Below are 16147 nucleotides of genomic sequence, written 5' to 3' on the forward strand. Positions count from 1 at the left end.
ACGCATCCACTTTCTGCACACTGCTTTTTGTTAATAATGTCTCCTGGAGGTTCCCCCACGAGAGAACCCAGGGGAAAGCTGACTCCCCGCCCAGCGGCAGAGGACGCCCCCGAACGCCTCCCCGGTGACTCACAGGACGCGTCTCCGGCTGAAGGTCACTTGGGCTGAAACCAGCTTGTAAAGGAGCATCCTTTACATTCCTTCTTCTCTTACAAGAATGATACTTAAATTTTGTGGACGTCGGGGCCCTAAGAGGTTCCGGACACGCGGGGTGTCTGCGTGCCAAGGGACATCTCGTGGGACCTCAAAGTGAGGTGCCCCCACTGCTGCACACTGAGCGTCTGATAAAGAGCGTACGAAACTGCCCTGGCGTTGCCGTCACACTGTACGGTGTCCCTTCTAGAACTTACTGTCAGGAGACTTGCGCCTGGGGACACCTGGTGATGTCCAGAGGTGCTTTTGGTGGGGGGTGCTATGGGCGTCTCGTGGGAGAGCCAGGGAGCTGGCAAGTGTCCTACACCACGCAGGACAACCCGCCGCCCGGCCCCCGACGCCAGCAGGGCCGAGGTGGGGAGATGGCTCCCACCCCCTGGATGTTACACCTCTGTGAGAAGCCTCTGAGATACTGGACAAAGTGTGGGGGACCCTGGGTGACCAGAGCACGGTGACCGCACGCCAGGAGATGGGCACCTTCCCGGGGAGACGCGGGCTGATGCACGTGGCCGCGGGGCACGCGCGTACCTTGAGGAGCCTGAACGCCGTCATCCAGCACGTCCTGCCCTGCTCGTCCTCGGCGCAGAGCAACCGCAGCTCCTTGGCCTCGCTCCTGACTTTGTTCGGCTGAAGGAAATAGAGCAAGACCCAGTGAACGTGACACAGGGGCGCAGAGCACCCCTAGGGTCAAGGCCGGGCTGAGCCCCGACCCCACCCCGCCCCTGGCGCACGACCAGCGGGGGGTCCCGGGAACAGGGCAGGTGCGCGCATGGCATCGAGCGCCGCTCACCGCCCCGCCGTCCCCCTGACAGTGGATCTCCAGGGGGACAAACAGGGAAGCAAGCCATCCTGAGGAGGTGGCGGGTGTCACGCGGACAAGGGGGACCCTAAATGTGGGGAGGGGGCCTGCTCCCGGCTCCTGGGTTCCAGAAGGACCCAGCTCCACAGCTTCCCTCCCGGGAAGACGGAGGAGGCAGCTGCAGGGAGGGCCATGTGGGGTTAGCAGGTGAGGGGAGAAGCCCCAGGGGGCTCAGGGGAGCTTGAGGGGCCCCAAGGATGGACCCTCTGGAAGGGACTGACACCACGGGAGCCCCCGGACCCAGACCCGAGGGGCAGCGCTGGGGGGGACACTGGCCCAGCTCCCCACCTCGGAATCTGGGTGGGGGGGACCCCGAGGGGGCGGAGTGACAGCCCCTGCGTGGGGTGACCCGGGGAAGCCAGGACTGCAGTGCAGGGGCCGGTTGGAGGGGAGAGCCCCCAGCTTCCGGCTCGGCCCCCGCCGAGGCTGCTTCCCACCGGCGCCCAGCGCACTGCGGGCCATTAGTGGGTCTGACTCCTACTCCTTGCACCCAAAGAAGCAGATGGCAGGCATTTAGCACAGAACGGGCTCCCTGTGCCCCGTCTCCTCCTCAGGACGGGGTCGAGCGCTGGCACGGAAGTTCGCCCGGGTAGGGGGCTGGGTCAGACATGGGCCACAGGGCTGGGTCAGTTCCCACCCTGGAGCTCCTGGGAAGACTCAAGAGGATGGACGTCAGAGTCCTAGCAGAGCGTCCCGTGTGCAGCAGGCATCGGGTACAGACCTGCCAACGCGATGACCAGCCTGACCACGGCCTCGCCCGGAAGAAGAGGGGTCCCTGCCCACAGAGGCGGGTGTGTATGTGTGCACGGGCATGCACATAGTCTACTTGCGTGCACACACACACGTGCATGCATGCACACGTGTTGTATGTACACGTCTGAGTGAGCTGGCGCTCTGGTCACCGATCCCACTATGCCCGTGACTGGAAGCCCACACCGAAGGCGTCAGCCCACTCAGCTCCCTGGGGGCCACCAGGTGGCAGGCTGGGGGTCTCCGAGCCACTGGGCCCCCCGTCACATCCTCTGCTTATGAGCTTCTGAGCCACCCCAGGACCAACACATCATATGCACACGAGAAACATTTTCACAGGAATGGATAAATCCAGCAAGAGCTGGAGGTCACTGGTTCGAGCCCAGTGCCTGGGGCGTGCAGATGCTCGAGGACGCTCTCTGAAAGGGCAGCGGGCAGCGGGCAGCGTACCTTTATGCAGAAGCCGAAGTCCGTCGGGGCGCCGTACTGCTTCCGGCCGGCAGTCAGGGAGAACATGCCACTGTCCTCCAGGTCGGCCAGCAGCTGCAGGTGCCGGGGCTCCTGCGGGAGGGGGTCAGGTTGACACGGGGGGACGGCTCAGCGCAGCCACGGGCCGCCGCCTCCCCTCTGAGGTCCATCCGCCGCTCAGAACCACCGTGGGGGGCAAGTGCGACATTAAAACCACATCCTCCCAGCTCCCCCCCCCCCCCCCCCAGTTTGCAGACAGAAGGCTGCCCCATCCAAGCTCCAGGGGCCTGACATTCAAAGGGAAAACCAGGAGAAGGCGTGGAAGCCCAGGTCCCAGGGCACACGCTCGAATGCGGGAGCCACACGGTGCTGCGATGCGGTGCGCTCTGAATCCAACTGTCCCATCAAAGCTCGCCGCGTGCCCTCCTCCCCGACCCCCCAGCCCACCCCTGGGTTCAGCCCTGTGGAGGATGAAGCCTCTGGTAATCATCAGAGCTCGGCCATCAGGAGGTTGCCGTTCCTCCCTGCGCAGGTGAAGACCCCACCAGCAGAGGGACGCGCTGGGTGACTTCAGCGAACTCGGACGTGACAGGGAGGAGCAGGTCAGAGGGGCCAAGACCCCAAAGGAGACCCCGGCAAGGCAAGCCTGCAACGCCCCAACTCTCTTCAGAGGCTTGCAGCTGTCTTCCATCCCTCCCCTCCTCTCCCCACCGGGGATACATGCAAAACCGCAGTTTTTTTCTGCAAAGCGTCTACGGTCCCATGCGTCAGATCGCCATGAGGGTGGCAGTGATCTATTCCATGTCCTTTGGGCCAGTGAGGATGCCAGCTTCCAAAGGATGGATATGAAGTCCGCACCTTCCAAGGGACTCTGGCAGCCGGGAGGCTCTGCTCCCCAGCCCCCCGAGGGGCCCGGGCGGGCCAGCATCATGGTGACAGTGGGATGACGCAGCCTGGGGATTCCCAGGGCCATGTCATCACCCGGTTTTCCCCGTAGAGAGGCAGACCAGCCACTCTGAGCTGTCACACCATCGTCACCAAGCCGTGAGCCTGGAGGAGCCCCAGATGCATCCGGAGCGGAGCCCACGCCTCCCCTGACGCCTCCCGGCCTCCCAGACTCCCCGCTCTAATTAGGGCTCACCTTCGACGCTCCCTTCGTGGAATGGTAGAGGCCGGACCTCCGCAAACAAACGTACAGCTTCTTCCAGGACCTGCGCCCCAGCTCCCTCACGTGCAAAAACCCCTGGATTTCAGGGCAGCTGCTGGCGTTCAGAAAAGTCTGCCGAAGGGCAAACGTTACGGGTCAGATGGCGCCGACGGCAGAGGACTAACATAGATACGTTCCTGGCGTGACTCACACTGAAATATCCGACCAATGACTAAGATCTTCCTATTTTGGGTCAAACTGAGTGTTTTCAAAGGACCGCTTTCCCTTCAGAAGTCTTAAAAATCCCATCAAAACTGGCGTCGCCTAGAACGTAATTAGGGTTTAAACACCCTCAAGCAAGCGGACCTGACACTGACGAGAACCACAGCGTCCTAACTTCCCGAATGAGACGGTACGTGTTAAGGATCCTGCTGTTTATTTTGGGTTTCCGTGAAATATGAAGTCTGACCACCAGAGCTGGGGCAGACAGAGGGCTAGGAGAGGCCCCTGGGCCCCGTCACTGTCGCCATGTCCCCGCCAGCGGAAGCTGTGTGACCGTGTCTGTCTGCACGAGACCCCTCTGGGAACGCCCCCCATCCCAGCTAACTCTTTCCACAGGCAGCACCTCCTTCTCCGGGCAGGAGAGGTCGGGCGGCCAGGTCTGGGAGCCGGGGGGCCACGGGTGACCTTGGTGGGTCCCCTCCATTGACTCAGAGGGACCCAGCTCCTCCTGCGGTGGGGATGGGCCTGCTGGACCGGTCCTGATGCAGCCGCGCCAGCACTTCTGGGGCCTCAACAGACCGCCGGGCTCGCCCACCAAGCACCGCATCATCTCAAATCAGGCCAGTAAACCACGGAGGACCACCGCCCCGTCCCGTGATCACGGAATATCCACAACTTTCACGCAGAGCAGATAAACGCTCGGGTGGGAGGGCTTCCCCTGGGCAGCGCAGTCAGCTCCCAGCAGCAGAAACAAGTCACTGAGCCCCGAACCAGAGACGGGAGGGCTCGGAGCAGGATTCCGTAGGAACAAAATAAATGTCAGTGGTCTGCTATGTCTGGTGCCATGTGGAGCCTGCTGGTCGCCTTAGTGAACTGTTCACTGTCTCACGTGCTCTGTTCGGAGACACGTTTCTAGGGGTGCAGGGCAATGCCCCCGACTTCCCTGGGAGAGGCTGCAAGTGCGGGGACGCACCTGCTGGCCCGTCCGCTGGCGGGGGCGGGAGGGGAAGGGCCGGGTTTTCTTGGAACAGACCTTAGAACGCCAGGAGACCATTCAGACAGGGGTCCTTATCTTTAAAGCACAATAAATTACTTTCAAAAGGATTTTACGGCCACCCAATCATTTTTTTTTTTCAACTATAAAGTGGACCAAGTACTTTCATAGGGATTTCCAGGGATGTGTGCTTGGAGGAGGGAGGGGAGCTGGGGGCCTCGCAGGGAACACAGGAGCCGGGAGCTTCTCCCGGGAGCGCCCAGCCCTACTGCCTCTAAGTCAGTTTATCTCGTCTATAAATTCTTGTTTCGCTTTGAAGGCGCCCAGCTACACAGGGCTTTCCCGGGTAAACGTTTGCATCTGGTTACTCTAAACCCCCTGGGAGCCCAGGCTCACAGGTGACGAAGAACGCGGTTGCTCCCAGGTTTGACAAGGCCACCGAGCACTGCTCGAGGGAGCTGCAGTGCAGAAGCCCCCCGTACCTGCAGGAGCTGGCTCTGACTGCCGTTTGACTGCTGGCACCAGGTCACCATCTGCTCTGGGAAGAAATTCTGGGACGTGGAAAAACAAACAGGTTCCAGGTCAGTTTCAATGCCGGGATTAAGAACATCATGATGAGCAGTTTGTGTTTAAGATGACGGTCTGTTTTATGGCTTTGTCACACACGGGAAACAGAAGCGGAAACAAATCAGTGAGCCTCGACGCAGAGGCGGAAGGATGCATCTGTCCTTAAAGGCGGGATCAAGCCTGGAGTGTCTATTATGTGCACTGACTCCCACAGGGCGCGCCAGCGCAGAGGGCTGCCGCGCGCCCGGACTCAGAGACACAGGCGCACGGCACGGGAGGAGGGCCTCTCAGAAATAGGAGATGACCCAACAGACAGAAAGAGGCCTTTTCTGGTGCGCTGCCCAAAAGGAGTCATCAAATTTCTTCCTTTCAATAAAAGCAGCAGGTCTTGCTTCCCAGTTGCCACCGCTGGGTCTCAGGATGAGGATGGGGTGCGTGCAGGTACCCACGAGGGTCCCCGCCCTGCTATCCCACAATGCAGGCATCCCGCCCTTGGAAACATAGAAGAACCAGAGAGACCAGCTCAACACGCCTCGTGTTCATTTCCCGACTTACTCCTCCGCAGATCACCCCAAAACAGTATTTGCTATTTGCAGAGAAGAGCGACTTTTTATTTGGCCGAGTATCTGACCAAGTGGCTTCAATCTAACAAAGACCTTCCAGTATAACTGAAAAAGCCCGCCCTTCTCCTGTCTCTCCGTTTGGAGACCAACCCCTCGTCCCACCGTGGCTGATGGTTATTCTCCGCCGGTGCAAACACGCTGAACTAAGTTTCAGAGACGGAGTTTCAAGCAAGTTAAAAAGCAGCTCAGGTTCTCAAACGCCACCCGCCACCCCCGAGTCATTCGTCGTGTCATCGGCTACGATGGAACTCAGGTTCCAAACCCCACACCCCAAGCCGCAAGACTCACCGTGGGGTTCTTGAAGAACTCGTATTTTGCGTAATTCTTCCGGAATAAAAATTTACTTTCGCTTGCCATGGTGCCCTCCACCTGCGCCACCAGCTCATGGTCTTCCAAGCACCGCTCTGCGGAGGAAAAGTGCCACGTGGTGAGAGAGCCCTCAGGACATCTTCACAGCCAGTTGCAAACCTGGGTGACTTTCTGTTCTTTAAACATCGCAAGGGAGGGTGGGGTCAACAGCTCAGGTGAACTGAAATCTCTCTTTAACGCGTTACCAAAGGCATCAGGGGTCTTGGAGGAGGAATTCAGGTCAGCCCTTAATTTTACATTATGTCTCAGTTTGGCAGCAACGAAGCATCAAGACTGAGTGATTCTGCCTTTAAATGAAGGACTTTCAGCTCTTGGAAAGAAGACAGACGGTAAAATTTGGGAAAACACCCAAAAATAAAGAACGGTGGGAGGGCTCTGAGCAAAGAGGGTGTCCAGGCAGGTGGGGAAGGGCTTTTCCACGAAAGTCGGTTGCCTGAAAGGGCGTCGGGGAGCAGAACAGGGGAGGCGGCCGGGCGACAACGGCACACATCCGTCTGGAAGCCGGATGCACCCCAGGGCTGTCCTCACAGCCCGGTTGTGTTGTTGGGAAGGAAACACACACTGGATTGCACTCGTGCAAACGTGCTCACACGCACGCACACGCACGCACAGGCTTCTGTGCATCACCCCGGGGAGGCATTTCCCGCACATTCTGAACAGCCTGGTTCCACGTGGAGCACGAGGTCCTGGACTCGGCTCTGCTCTGCTTTGATGGTGTGACACCCCCCCCCGCCCCCCGCCGCCACCGTGTCTCCTCAAAGCTGCTGTCCCGGGGCCACGGGGAACCAGGCTGGTCACACAGCGGGGTGAACCACAGCAGCAAACCCATGGCAGTCTCCACGTGCGAGCTGACACCCAAGGATAGGGGAGGAGATGCTACGGAAGGGGCCCACCAGGGCCCCGTCGGCCCTTCGCAGCCCCCGCCCCCCTGAGCGCAGCCCCCGCCTCCCTGAGCTCAGCCCCCGCCTCCCTGTGCGTAGCCCCGCCCCCCTGCGCTCAGTCCCCGACCCCCTGAGCGCAGCCCCCGCCCTCCTGCGCGCAGCCCCGCCTCCCTGCGCGCAGCCCCCGACCCCTGCGCGCAGCCCCGCCTCCCTGAGCTCAGCCCCCGCCCCCCTGCGCGCAGCCCCCGCCCCACTGTGCGCAGCCCCGCCTCCCTGCGCGCAGCCCCCGACCCCTGCGCGCAGCCGGCGGCGCTGGATCCCTAGAAAGTCTCCCCTCCAAGGAGGGACGAAGCGTGGAGCGACAGTTTCCAAGTCAAAGCCATCTCAGGACGCGGGAGAATCCGGGTCCACAAAGGTCCCCGCCACCGGGGCGCTGGTGTGACTCGGGCCACGGCCGTGCACAGAGCACACCCAGCCTAGGTTTTGATGCACCAAGGATGGTTCCTCGGTGCAGATGTATTTAAAGCCCGGATTTGCCAAGGATTTCCCGTGATGGGCGGCAAACGCACGCACCCGAGGGAGGGCCAGACTTGGCAGCCCCAGTGAACCCAGCCCAGGCCCACTGGTCCCCGGCTGCAGAGAAGAACCTGCGGCAGGTCCGATGGCTGCACCGGCTTCCAGCACTGGGGCCGGCCCAACGCCACTCACTGCAAACCAAACCCTGGCTTCTCCCCGGACTTTCAATCAGAGAAAGTATCTCTGTACTTACAGGGAAGAAACCAAATGCAACCTGGTAACCTGCTGATGTTCAGCTTCGAGAATGAACATTTTTTTTGCAGGTAAAATGAGGAAAAATAAAAGGCGGGGGGGTGGCCTGCATCTTGGAAATCATTGCTCATCTCCGCGTGTGACCAGGTTTGATACTGTTAAGGACGTTGTATCTGAGCTGCAAGGAAATGCTCAATTTCTGAGGCTAAACACGGACTATGACGCGGTCAGATGGGGCCCACTCATCCTCCCGCTGGCGGGGGCCTAAGGGAACCGCCTGCCTTACAGCTACGTGAGCGTGGACCCCCCTCTGGCCGGAGCCACCGGCCTGGGGAAGGTGCAGGTGTCCAGCAGCATCCGCGACATGCAACCTACAACTTGAAAGCGGCTTTCCATGGGGAGAGTCAGTGACAGGGTCCTGGGTCCTGCTTCCCCCAGGACTGGGCGTCTGACCGCCGGATGCTGGGTGATAACTGAGGAATAGGGTTTTCCCCTGAGTGACAGCTTAACTGATTTTTAAAAAACCCTAAATGATGCGTCTGGATCCCAAACAAACCAAAAAAACCAAACAGGCAGGGAAGGTCCAGGGATGGATGCAGCGAGCGCTCTGGGCACGAAGGGAGGTCTCCATGGGCGTGGACCCCGCAGGAGGGCGTGACTCGGTGGGTCCAAACCCTGCAGCGTCGGGGGGGGGGGGGGAAGCTTTGAGAAGCCAAGCACCAGGGAAACGTGCCCCCCATCAGCTCACGAGAAAGGAGCTGGCGGTGGAAAGTGAGCAAGGATCTCCGAAGGGGATCTCACGCCTGTGGTTCAGCTTTTTGCCAAACTTTGATCCAAAAGTTCTTTTTTATTTTTTTCATCATTTGACTTCTCCCTTTTCCACTTGGTTTTATAAAAAGAAAATGTATTAGAGGGGAATACATTAACCCATCTGTGAATAAGAGAAAGAATAAAAAATCAAACACAGGAATGTCATATCGCTAGGGGCACCGCGTGTGCCCAACCATTTTTTTTTCCTACTCCCTCGGAATAATTTGTTCTTCCCGTGGTGGGTCATTTCCCAAGTTTTAACGAACATAAAATCTCTTTCTCTACCAGGAATCAAAGGTCTGCCACGAGAAATACGCAAACCAAAACTTCTCAAGAGGTGTGCATGTGAAAATTTCCTGTGCATTCGCACCCGTTTCCAACGCTAAGGTTGTAAGAGTAACTTCACGCGTTAAAATCTCCGCACACGTTTCTTTCATGGTCCCTCTCAGCCTAAAAGGGCTGTCAGGTGTCTGAATGGGATTCCAACAAGATTCATTATATTTGGGTCCCACTATGCAATTATGCTCTTAGGATTACGTCTGTATCTATGTGTGTGTGCATGGGTGTGCACGTGTGTGCATGTGCAAACGGCAGGGTTCCAACTACTGTTTAATTTCCAAATGACTCGTGTGTCAGCAGACGCTTTTGGTGGCTCTGCCGGACCACTGGGGTCCATACCTTCATGCACGTCCCCAGCTGGAGCCTGCCCGCCGGTGTCCACAGAACAGCGATGCTACCAGCCGCTCTGTGACTGGACAGCAAGAGTGCTACCGAGTGCAATGACTTTTCCAGACCCAGAGGCTCCCTCTGAACGTAGTAATTTTTCTAAAAAGATGATGAGGGAAACTGTAAACTATGGGAACAAGTTTGCCGCCTCGCTCCTCTGTGCTTGGGGACATGGAAGAAAACAGCCATCGATTGGAGGAAGTTCTGGTTTTAAATGTGTGCCTGTGATTTTTCTGAGCACCTGCACTTCCTCCAAGAGGAATTTAAACGAGAGTCTGAAAAGCTTCTCTACCTGAAGCAGACCATGCGAGCAAAATGAAGAAACAAAAAAACCTGAGTTCTGCAAATAGTACGTATTAATACAAAATATCATCTCGCTTTCTCACCACACACACACAGACACACTGTATCTCTTTCTCCCTCTCTGTGAAAACATTAGGAACCACTCAGAGACACCGAGTAAAACTCAAGGGTCCGTGAGCTTGCTTCCACGGCAAGCGTGGATTCCCGGGGCTCTCCCTGTGCCCTCCTGCAGACTGTCACTGCGACCCCCCAGCATTGATGCCACAGTGGGGCCCCGGGGCCCCTCCAGGTTGCCCTCCCCAGACCAGAGAGGTGCAGCAAGCCGGCTTCTGCTAAATCAGAGGGACCCTTCCTCCTGCGTCTGACCTTTGGGAATTACCGCTCCAGCCATCCAACAGAAGATTCTGGAAGCAGCAGAGGGGAGCACGCAGGAGAGGGCAGGCGGGATTTTAGGAGAGAGAGAACAGGCAGAGGCGTGGAGGACGACACAGGGACCGCTGCCACACGGGCTGGCACCCCGGGCGGCTCCCTACCTAACCCCAGGTGCGGGTGGCACTCCACCAGAGCCCAGCTGTTGTCGTCCACGCAGTGGCTTCGGTACACCAGCCACTGGCACAGGTCCCGGGCCGTCGTGTCCGCGAGAATCTCCACCACCCTGCTCGTGCCGTCCTCGCTGAAGACTCTGACATCCTGCAACACAAGGAGGGCGCCTGCACGTGAACGGAAGCCAAGTCGGACAGGACACTCAGGGACGGCGGCGCTCCAACCCACGGACGGCTGTCCCTCCAGGCAGGTGATGCCCGCCGGCGTCAGGGCTGCAGGGCCAGCCCGTGTCCACTCTGCCCCCGGCCCCGGTCCCCTCGGATGGTGCAGAGCACGGACGGTGACAGCTCGATGTTCTTAACACACCCGGGACACCCCGGGGACCTCGTGGCCCGAGTTGAGCTTGCGAGCCGCTTCCCCACGGAATGTCTGAGGAGGCAGCAGAATTCAAGTGATGCTGGTGGCCTTGGGAACCAGCTGAACCGATGGTAAAAACAAAGCCACAGAGGAAGGTGGGATTTTAGAACAAAGGGAGAAGGCAGAAGTGTGGAGGACAACACAGAGACTGTGGCTACCCTGGCGGGGACACTGCAGGGACATAACTGTCACTGACTGCGCCTGGCCTCCCTTCCCCGGGTCTGGGGTGCAGCGGTCAGCACCCACTGCCTCCTCCTGCCCCCCGCCACCTGTGTCTTCCTCACTGAGGCTTAGGAATAAGATGAGGGAAATTAACTTGAATACGTGGAAATACAAAATACTAAAAAGATGGGCGTCGTAAAAACAGTCCCAACATTTTTGGGCCCTTCTCCCTGCAAAATCATGCGCAAGCTTCGCTTCCCAGGGCTGTGCAAAGCCATTGCATGTGAGCGGCTCCCAGGCAAGCCAGGCAGAGACCCAGAGGGTCAGAAAGAAACTGCCCAGCTACTGAAGCGACAGGGGTGTGACCTTTAAGGGAAAACGAGATGCTTAAAAAAAAAAAATCTTACCTCCACGGCATGGAAAAAGCAGTCAGAGGAACAAGACGGCGTTTTAAGTCGAGATGGCCTCTGGGAAGGGAGTTTGTCCCCAGCCTTTCCCACCGTCCCTGGCAGGCAGGCCCCGCTCCGGGCGCTGACCCACCGGGGGCTGGCTGTGGGGACCGAGCCCGGGGACAGGCCGTCTCCCGGCAGCAGGGAAGCGGCTGCCAGTCTGTCCTGGGTTCGGTCCCCTAGGTAGTAAATCAAGCCATGCCGGGCGGATCAATTAGGTCCCTCCCCAGGATGCAACTGCTCCCTGACGCCGGTGCCCCCTGCCCGACAGCACAGCGCTCAGACCGACACCCTCCAGCAAAACCCCTGCCCGTTCCCCCCATGGCAGCCAACTGCCAGGCAGGAGGCTCAGGGCCTGAGCACGTGTGCTCTCTGAATCCAGGGCTGTCTGCCAAACCGCTCCAAAATCTTTCTCCCTGCAAGTCAGGGGCAAGCGTGGAGCTGGGGCTGTCCGTGGCCCGGGTGTCAGCTGGTCCTGAAGCACTGGCTCCAGCTCCCTCGCTCTCTGTCCCTTTTCTCTGAATGTTTATCTCCAGGACAGACTCTGAGTGTTTATTTCCACCGCAAGGAGTCCGGGAGTGAAGTCCTCTGGGAAAGGCATCTTCCCACAAGGGCCGTCTCCACCGTCCCCCAGCTCCTGGCCCTGAGGAGTTCGAGCTCACTCGGCTGGAGGGGAGGCAGGACCAGCCTGGGGGACAGCGCCGTACGGCTGGGCAGGGCCACCGTCCCCACCTGCCACCTCTCAGCCAGCCCGCAACCCCAGAGGGATACCCGGGCGGCTGGATCAGGACTGAGGGACCCGCTTACAACTCACATTCATTTTTAAAGAAATCCACTCCTGTCTTTTCCAGAACTTACATCTCACTCACTCAAAGTCACCCTACTTCCAAACAAGTCAAATATTCAAACACAGCTGATGTGTTTGGGTCTACGAAAATAACGTTTAATTTCAACAGCGAAACTATGTCTCTGGTCTACAGGTTAAAAACTTTTTCAAGGCAAACGCATGAACGTAAAAGAAAAACGAATTTAGAAATTACGAATGAGTTCATACAATTGCTAGTTGCATTTTCGCATTTCCCACCCCGTCTTCTGCACCCATGTCAGATGCAGCCACGCAGACCAGTGTATTCCTAACGGGCCTCTTTCCCCAAGTTTCCCGGTGAGCTGACATGGGATGACAATGAATGATCTGGTCTCCGGAAAATTTAAACGATGGTGAAATGCATTTCCCTCCCCCACCCCGTCTTTTCCTGCCCCCAGGCAGCTGTGGCACCAGTTTTTAAATCCTTTTCAGCACCTGATTCTTTAAACACTCTCCTCGCGTGCCTGAGGCTCCCAGGCTGGGCCCCTCAAAGGGCTATGATAGTCGGAGCATTAAAATCTACGCTGTGCTTTGTCCTAAGGCCACGTCTGTGGCGTTCAGATTCCTGCAGCCGGCAGCTGGGAACTCCAGATGAGTGCATCCATGGTGAACACTTATGCACAAAGGACGATGCTGGAATAGCCAGCACCGTTAAACCCAGCAGCTCTCCAATTTTTTTTTTCAATTGACGTACATATAGTCAGTTACAATGTGTCAGTTACAATGTGTCAATGTCTGGTGCACAGCATCAGGTCTCCATCATACACACACATACATAGATTCCTTTTCACATTCTTTTTCCATTATAGGTGACTGCAAGAAATTGAACATAGTTCCCTGTGCTGTACAGAAGGATCTCGTGGTTTATCTGTTTTATATATAGTGGTTAGTATCTGCAGATCTCCATCTAGAATCTTCTAGAATGCCAGCAGTTCTGCAAGGAGCATTTTGCACTGTGCCCCCTGCCCCTTCAGTCAGCACCTGGGCGGTGCTGGGGTCCACCCTGGAAGCAGGTACAGGGTTTGTATCTTCAGTGCATCAGGTCTGGGCCGTCTAGCGAGGGCGGGATGCAGAACCAAGAGGGCCTGGGGGATCCGAGTGGGGGTCTGCTCTGACTTAGGTCTTCATTGCTGTCCGATCTACATCTTAGGTCCCGAGCTCTCTCGGTCGTGTTTCACTGTGTTTCTCAAAGTGAGGATGGAGGCGGCGCTTTTCAGGAACTCCCTCCTGATGCTCCTGTAAGCAGTGCAGGTCAACCCTGCCAACTGGACACAGATATAGTGGATTTTTATTATCGGTTTTCGGTGTAACGTATCTGGACAATACATAAGGGACAAAGGAAGAAACGTGACAACCACAGACAGTTCCCAGCTTCACTGTCACAAGTCCAGAGCATGCCCTTCCAGGGTTCTCCACACACGTCTTCATAAATAGACACACTGACGTGACCAGGGTCAGAGTGCAGACACAGTTCTGCAGTCGGGCTGCGATGCTTCACGTTACACCGTAGACGTTTAGTGGGTCGTGACATTTGATGCTTTAGGGCCTGTGAAATGTGCCTTCGCACGGCTGCCTTGAATGTGACATTGTCCGATGCTGTCCAGTCAACGGCTTCTAGGCGTCCATGCTTATCAGTCCCACCTCTATGCCTGAGTCTCAGTGTGTGGGTCTAATTACATCCTTGGGACAAACTGCTTGATGTCAAGCTTTCTTCAAGTACGTCTCTAATAAGGCGAACGTTTCCAAGAACGTCCATGTGTTCACGACCGGGTGTTTGGCAGAAAACATACTATTCCTTAAAAGGGCATTTGTTGAGACAGTGGACGGGTGAGCCAGGCCAATGAGCACCCCCAAACAGCAGCTCCCCACTTAGCAAGCAGCGCTCTGAGCAGCCCCCTCTCCCTGGGTGTCCCCGTGTCCCCCACTGCGCACTCCCCACCCCTAAACTGCCTAAAGGCATCAATTATGGAGAGAATTTCTGGATCAAGAGTCAGAGAACGGACCGCAGAGCCTACCGGTCCAGGATTCAATCTCCCGTTCGCCACTGACATCGTTAATCCCAAAACAGAGGGACTATCACACAGGCTGACGGCGAGGGGGACCCAGAGAAACGCACGGAAGTGCCCGTCACAGAGTGCATGCTCAGTAAGGGGTCATTCCACACAGACTGGCTTGTCTCCTCCTCCTGGGGGGGAAACTTCACACCTAAAAGATGACCTTCCCCGTGAGCTCCAGGGCCGAGACGCCCCCCACGCCAACACCGCATCAACCAGAAAGAGGGCGTGCGGGCACAGCGCTCCACCCCAGGCTTTACACTGTTTCCGGTCCAGTTGTTGAAAATCCTGGAATTAGAAGAGTTTGCTTTGTATTTAAAGATGCTGACGGCCACAGTGAGAGGCAGGGATGGTCCGTGAGACCAGGAAGACGCCCCGTGACGCCCCGTCTGTCCACCCTGGGAGGGGCGGGGGCTGTGGGGCGCCCTCTGCCCACAGCAGGGTTGACCAGATAATCTCTCAGAGGCCTGGTAACTCGGGTCCACCTCCAGATCTGCTGGGGGCAGGCGGCAGCTTTTGGTGGCAGGTCCCCCTGCAGCGTAAACACGGGGGCCGGGTCTTTCCAGCGCGATCACAGCCTTCGTAGGGAGCGAACTCCAGGAGCCAAGCCCCCTTCCTGGGGCAGCCGTGTCTCTCAAGGGAACTCACCGCCAGAGGCTTGCAAACTTGCTGTGTAAACCGCAATTCCTAGTTGATTTTTTTTAACGCTATGAAGGAATTAGATGTAATCATATTAGCAGGCCTGGTGTAAAAAAAACAATCACAATCGTTTACAGAAACATACTGAACTATTTACAGATGAATTATCTGACGGCTGGGATTTGGGTCAAAACAACACACAGGGGGAACTGACGGGGGTGTGACATGGTGGTGGGGCGCGGGGAGGCACACGGGGTTCAGCACCCTCTTCTGTCTGGTTTTGTGTAGGTTCCAAAGTCTTCAGGATAAAGCCTTGTCAGCTTTGTGCTGCTGGAAGAAATAAAGCAGATTTTAAGACTTTTCCTGCCTCATTTGGTTGAAGAATGGAAACCACCTTTCTCTCCTTCATCGTGAAATTCACTGGCGAGGGCAGGTCTCCTGCACATCCTCCCTGGTTCCTAGTGGGAACCGGGGCGGGGGTGGATTCTGACCCCGAGGGACGCGTGGCAATGTCCAAGACGTCGCTGCACGTCACAGCCGGTGCGTATGTGGCGGGCACCACCGTGTTCCAGTGGGCAGAGGCCACAGACGCCGCCAGACCCCCACGGTGCACAGGCCGGCCCCCGCGGAGGACCACTCACTCCCAGGTGTCCCTGACGCCGACTGCAGGGCAAGGGGAGCCTCGTGCTAAGGAGCAAGCCAGTCCCTGGTGAGGACGTGCCACAGGGACACGGGAACCGGCCTGAAGCTGGCTTCCTTCCACCAGCCCCACCGGACAGGTGAGCATCAGAACCATTAATGGCAGTGCTGACGGTAAGCCGAGGGGTAACGTAATCACCAGGGTGCCCTTGCTGGTAAACACACAGACGCAGGCGTGAGTCCCTGGGAGAGACGGGGCGCTCCTCCTCACGGCCACAGGCCACCAGGGCGGAGGGCACAGCTCAGCGGTGAAGTGCGTGCCCAGCATGCACAGGGTCCCGGGTCCAGTCCCCAGCACCTCCGTCAGAAGTGAAGACATAAAGGAATAAATACCGAATTACCTCCCCCCACTATACACACACACACACACACACACACACACAGATTTTTTAAAAATAAAGAAATAAAGAAATAAATACTGAATTACCTCCCCCCACTATATACATATATATATATATATACACAGACATTTTTTTAAAAATAAGGAATAAAGAAATAAATACCGAATTACCTCCCTCCACTATATATATATATACAGAAAAATTTTTTAAAAATAAATAAAGAAATAAAAACCGAATTACCACCCTCCACTATATATATATACATATACACAAGTTTT

At 57.1% G+C, this 16147-nt stretch overlaps 1 protein-coding gene across 7 annotated transcripts in view; it reads right to left on the reverse strand.

Annotated features, from left to right (window-relative positions):
* Positions 1–16147, reverse strand: part of GRB10 (growth factor receptor bound protein 10) — a 112026-nt gene that overhangs the window by 17700 nt on the left and 78179 nt on the right. For all 7 annotated transcript variants that reach the window (XM_074358594.1, XM_074358593.1, XM_074358588.1 and 4 more), the window contains 6 exons: positions 10234–10390; positions 6132–6247; positions 5136–5204; positions 3432–3569; positions 2273–2383; positions 742–840 (listed from right to left, as the gene is read on the reverse strand). In XM_074358594.1, coding sequence (XP_074214695.1) covers positions 742–840; positions 2273–2383; positions 3432–3569; positions 5136–5204; positions 6132–6247; positions 10234–10390 — 690 coding nt within the window. The remainder of the gene's footprint in view (positions 1–741; positions 841–2272; positions 2384–3431; positions 3570–5135; positions 5205–6131; positions 6248–10233; positions 10391–16147) is intronic.

The sequence above is a fragment of the Camelus bactrianus genome, chromosome 36 (genome assembly GCF_048773025.1).
Source record: "Camelus bactrianus isolate YW-2024 breed Bactrian camel chromosome 36, ASM4877302v1, whole genome shotgun sequence".
Classification (NCBI taxonomy): Eukaryota; Metazoa; Chordata; class Mammalia; order Artiodactyla; family Camelidae; genus Camelus; species Camelus bactrianus.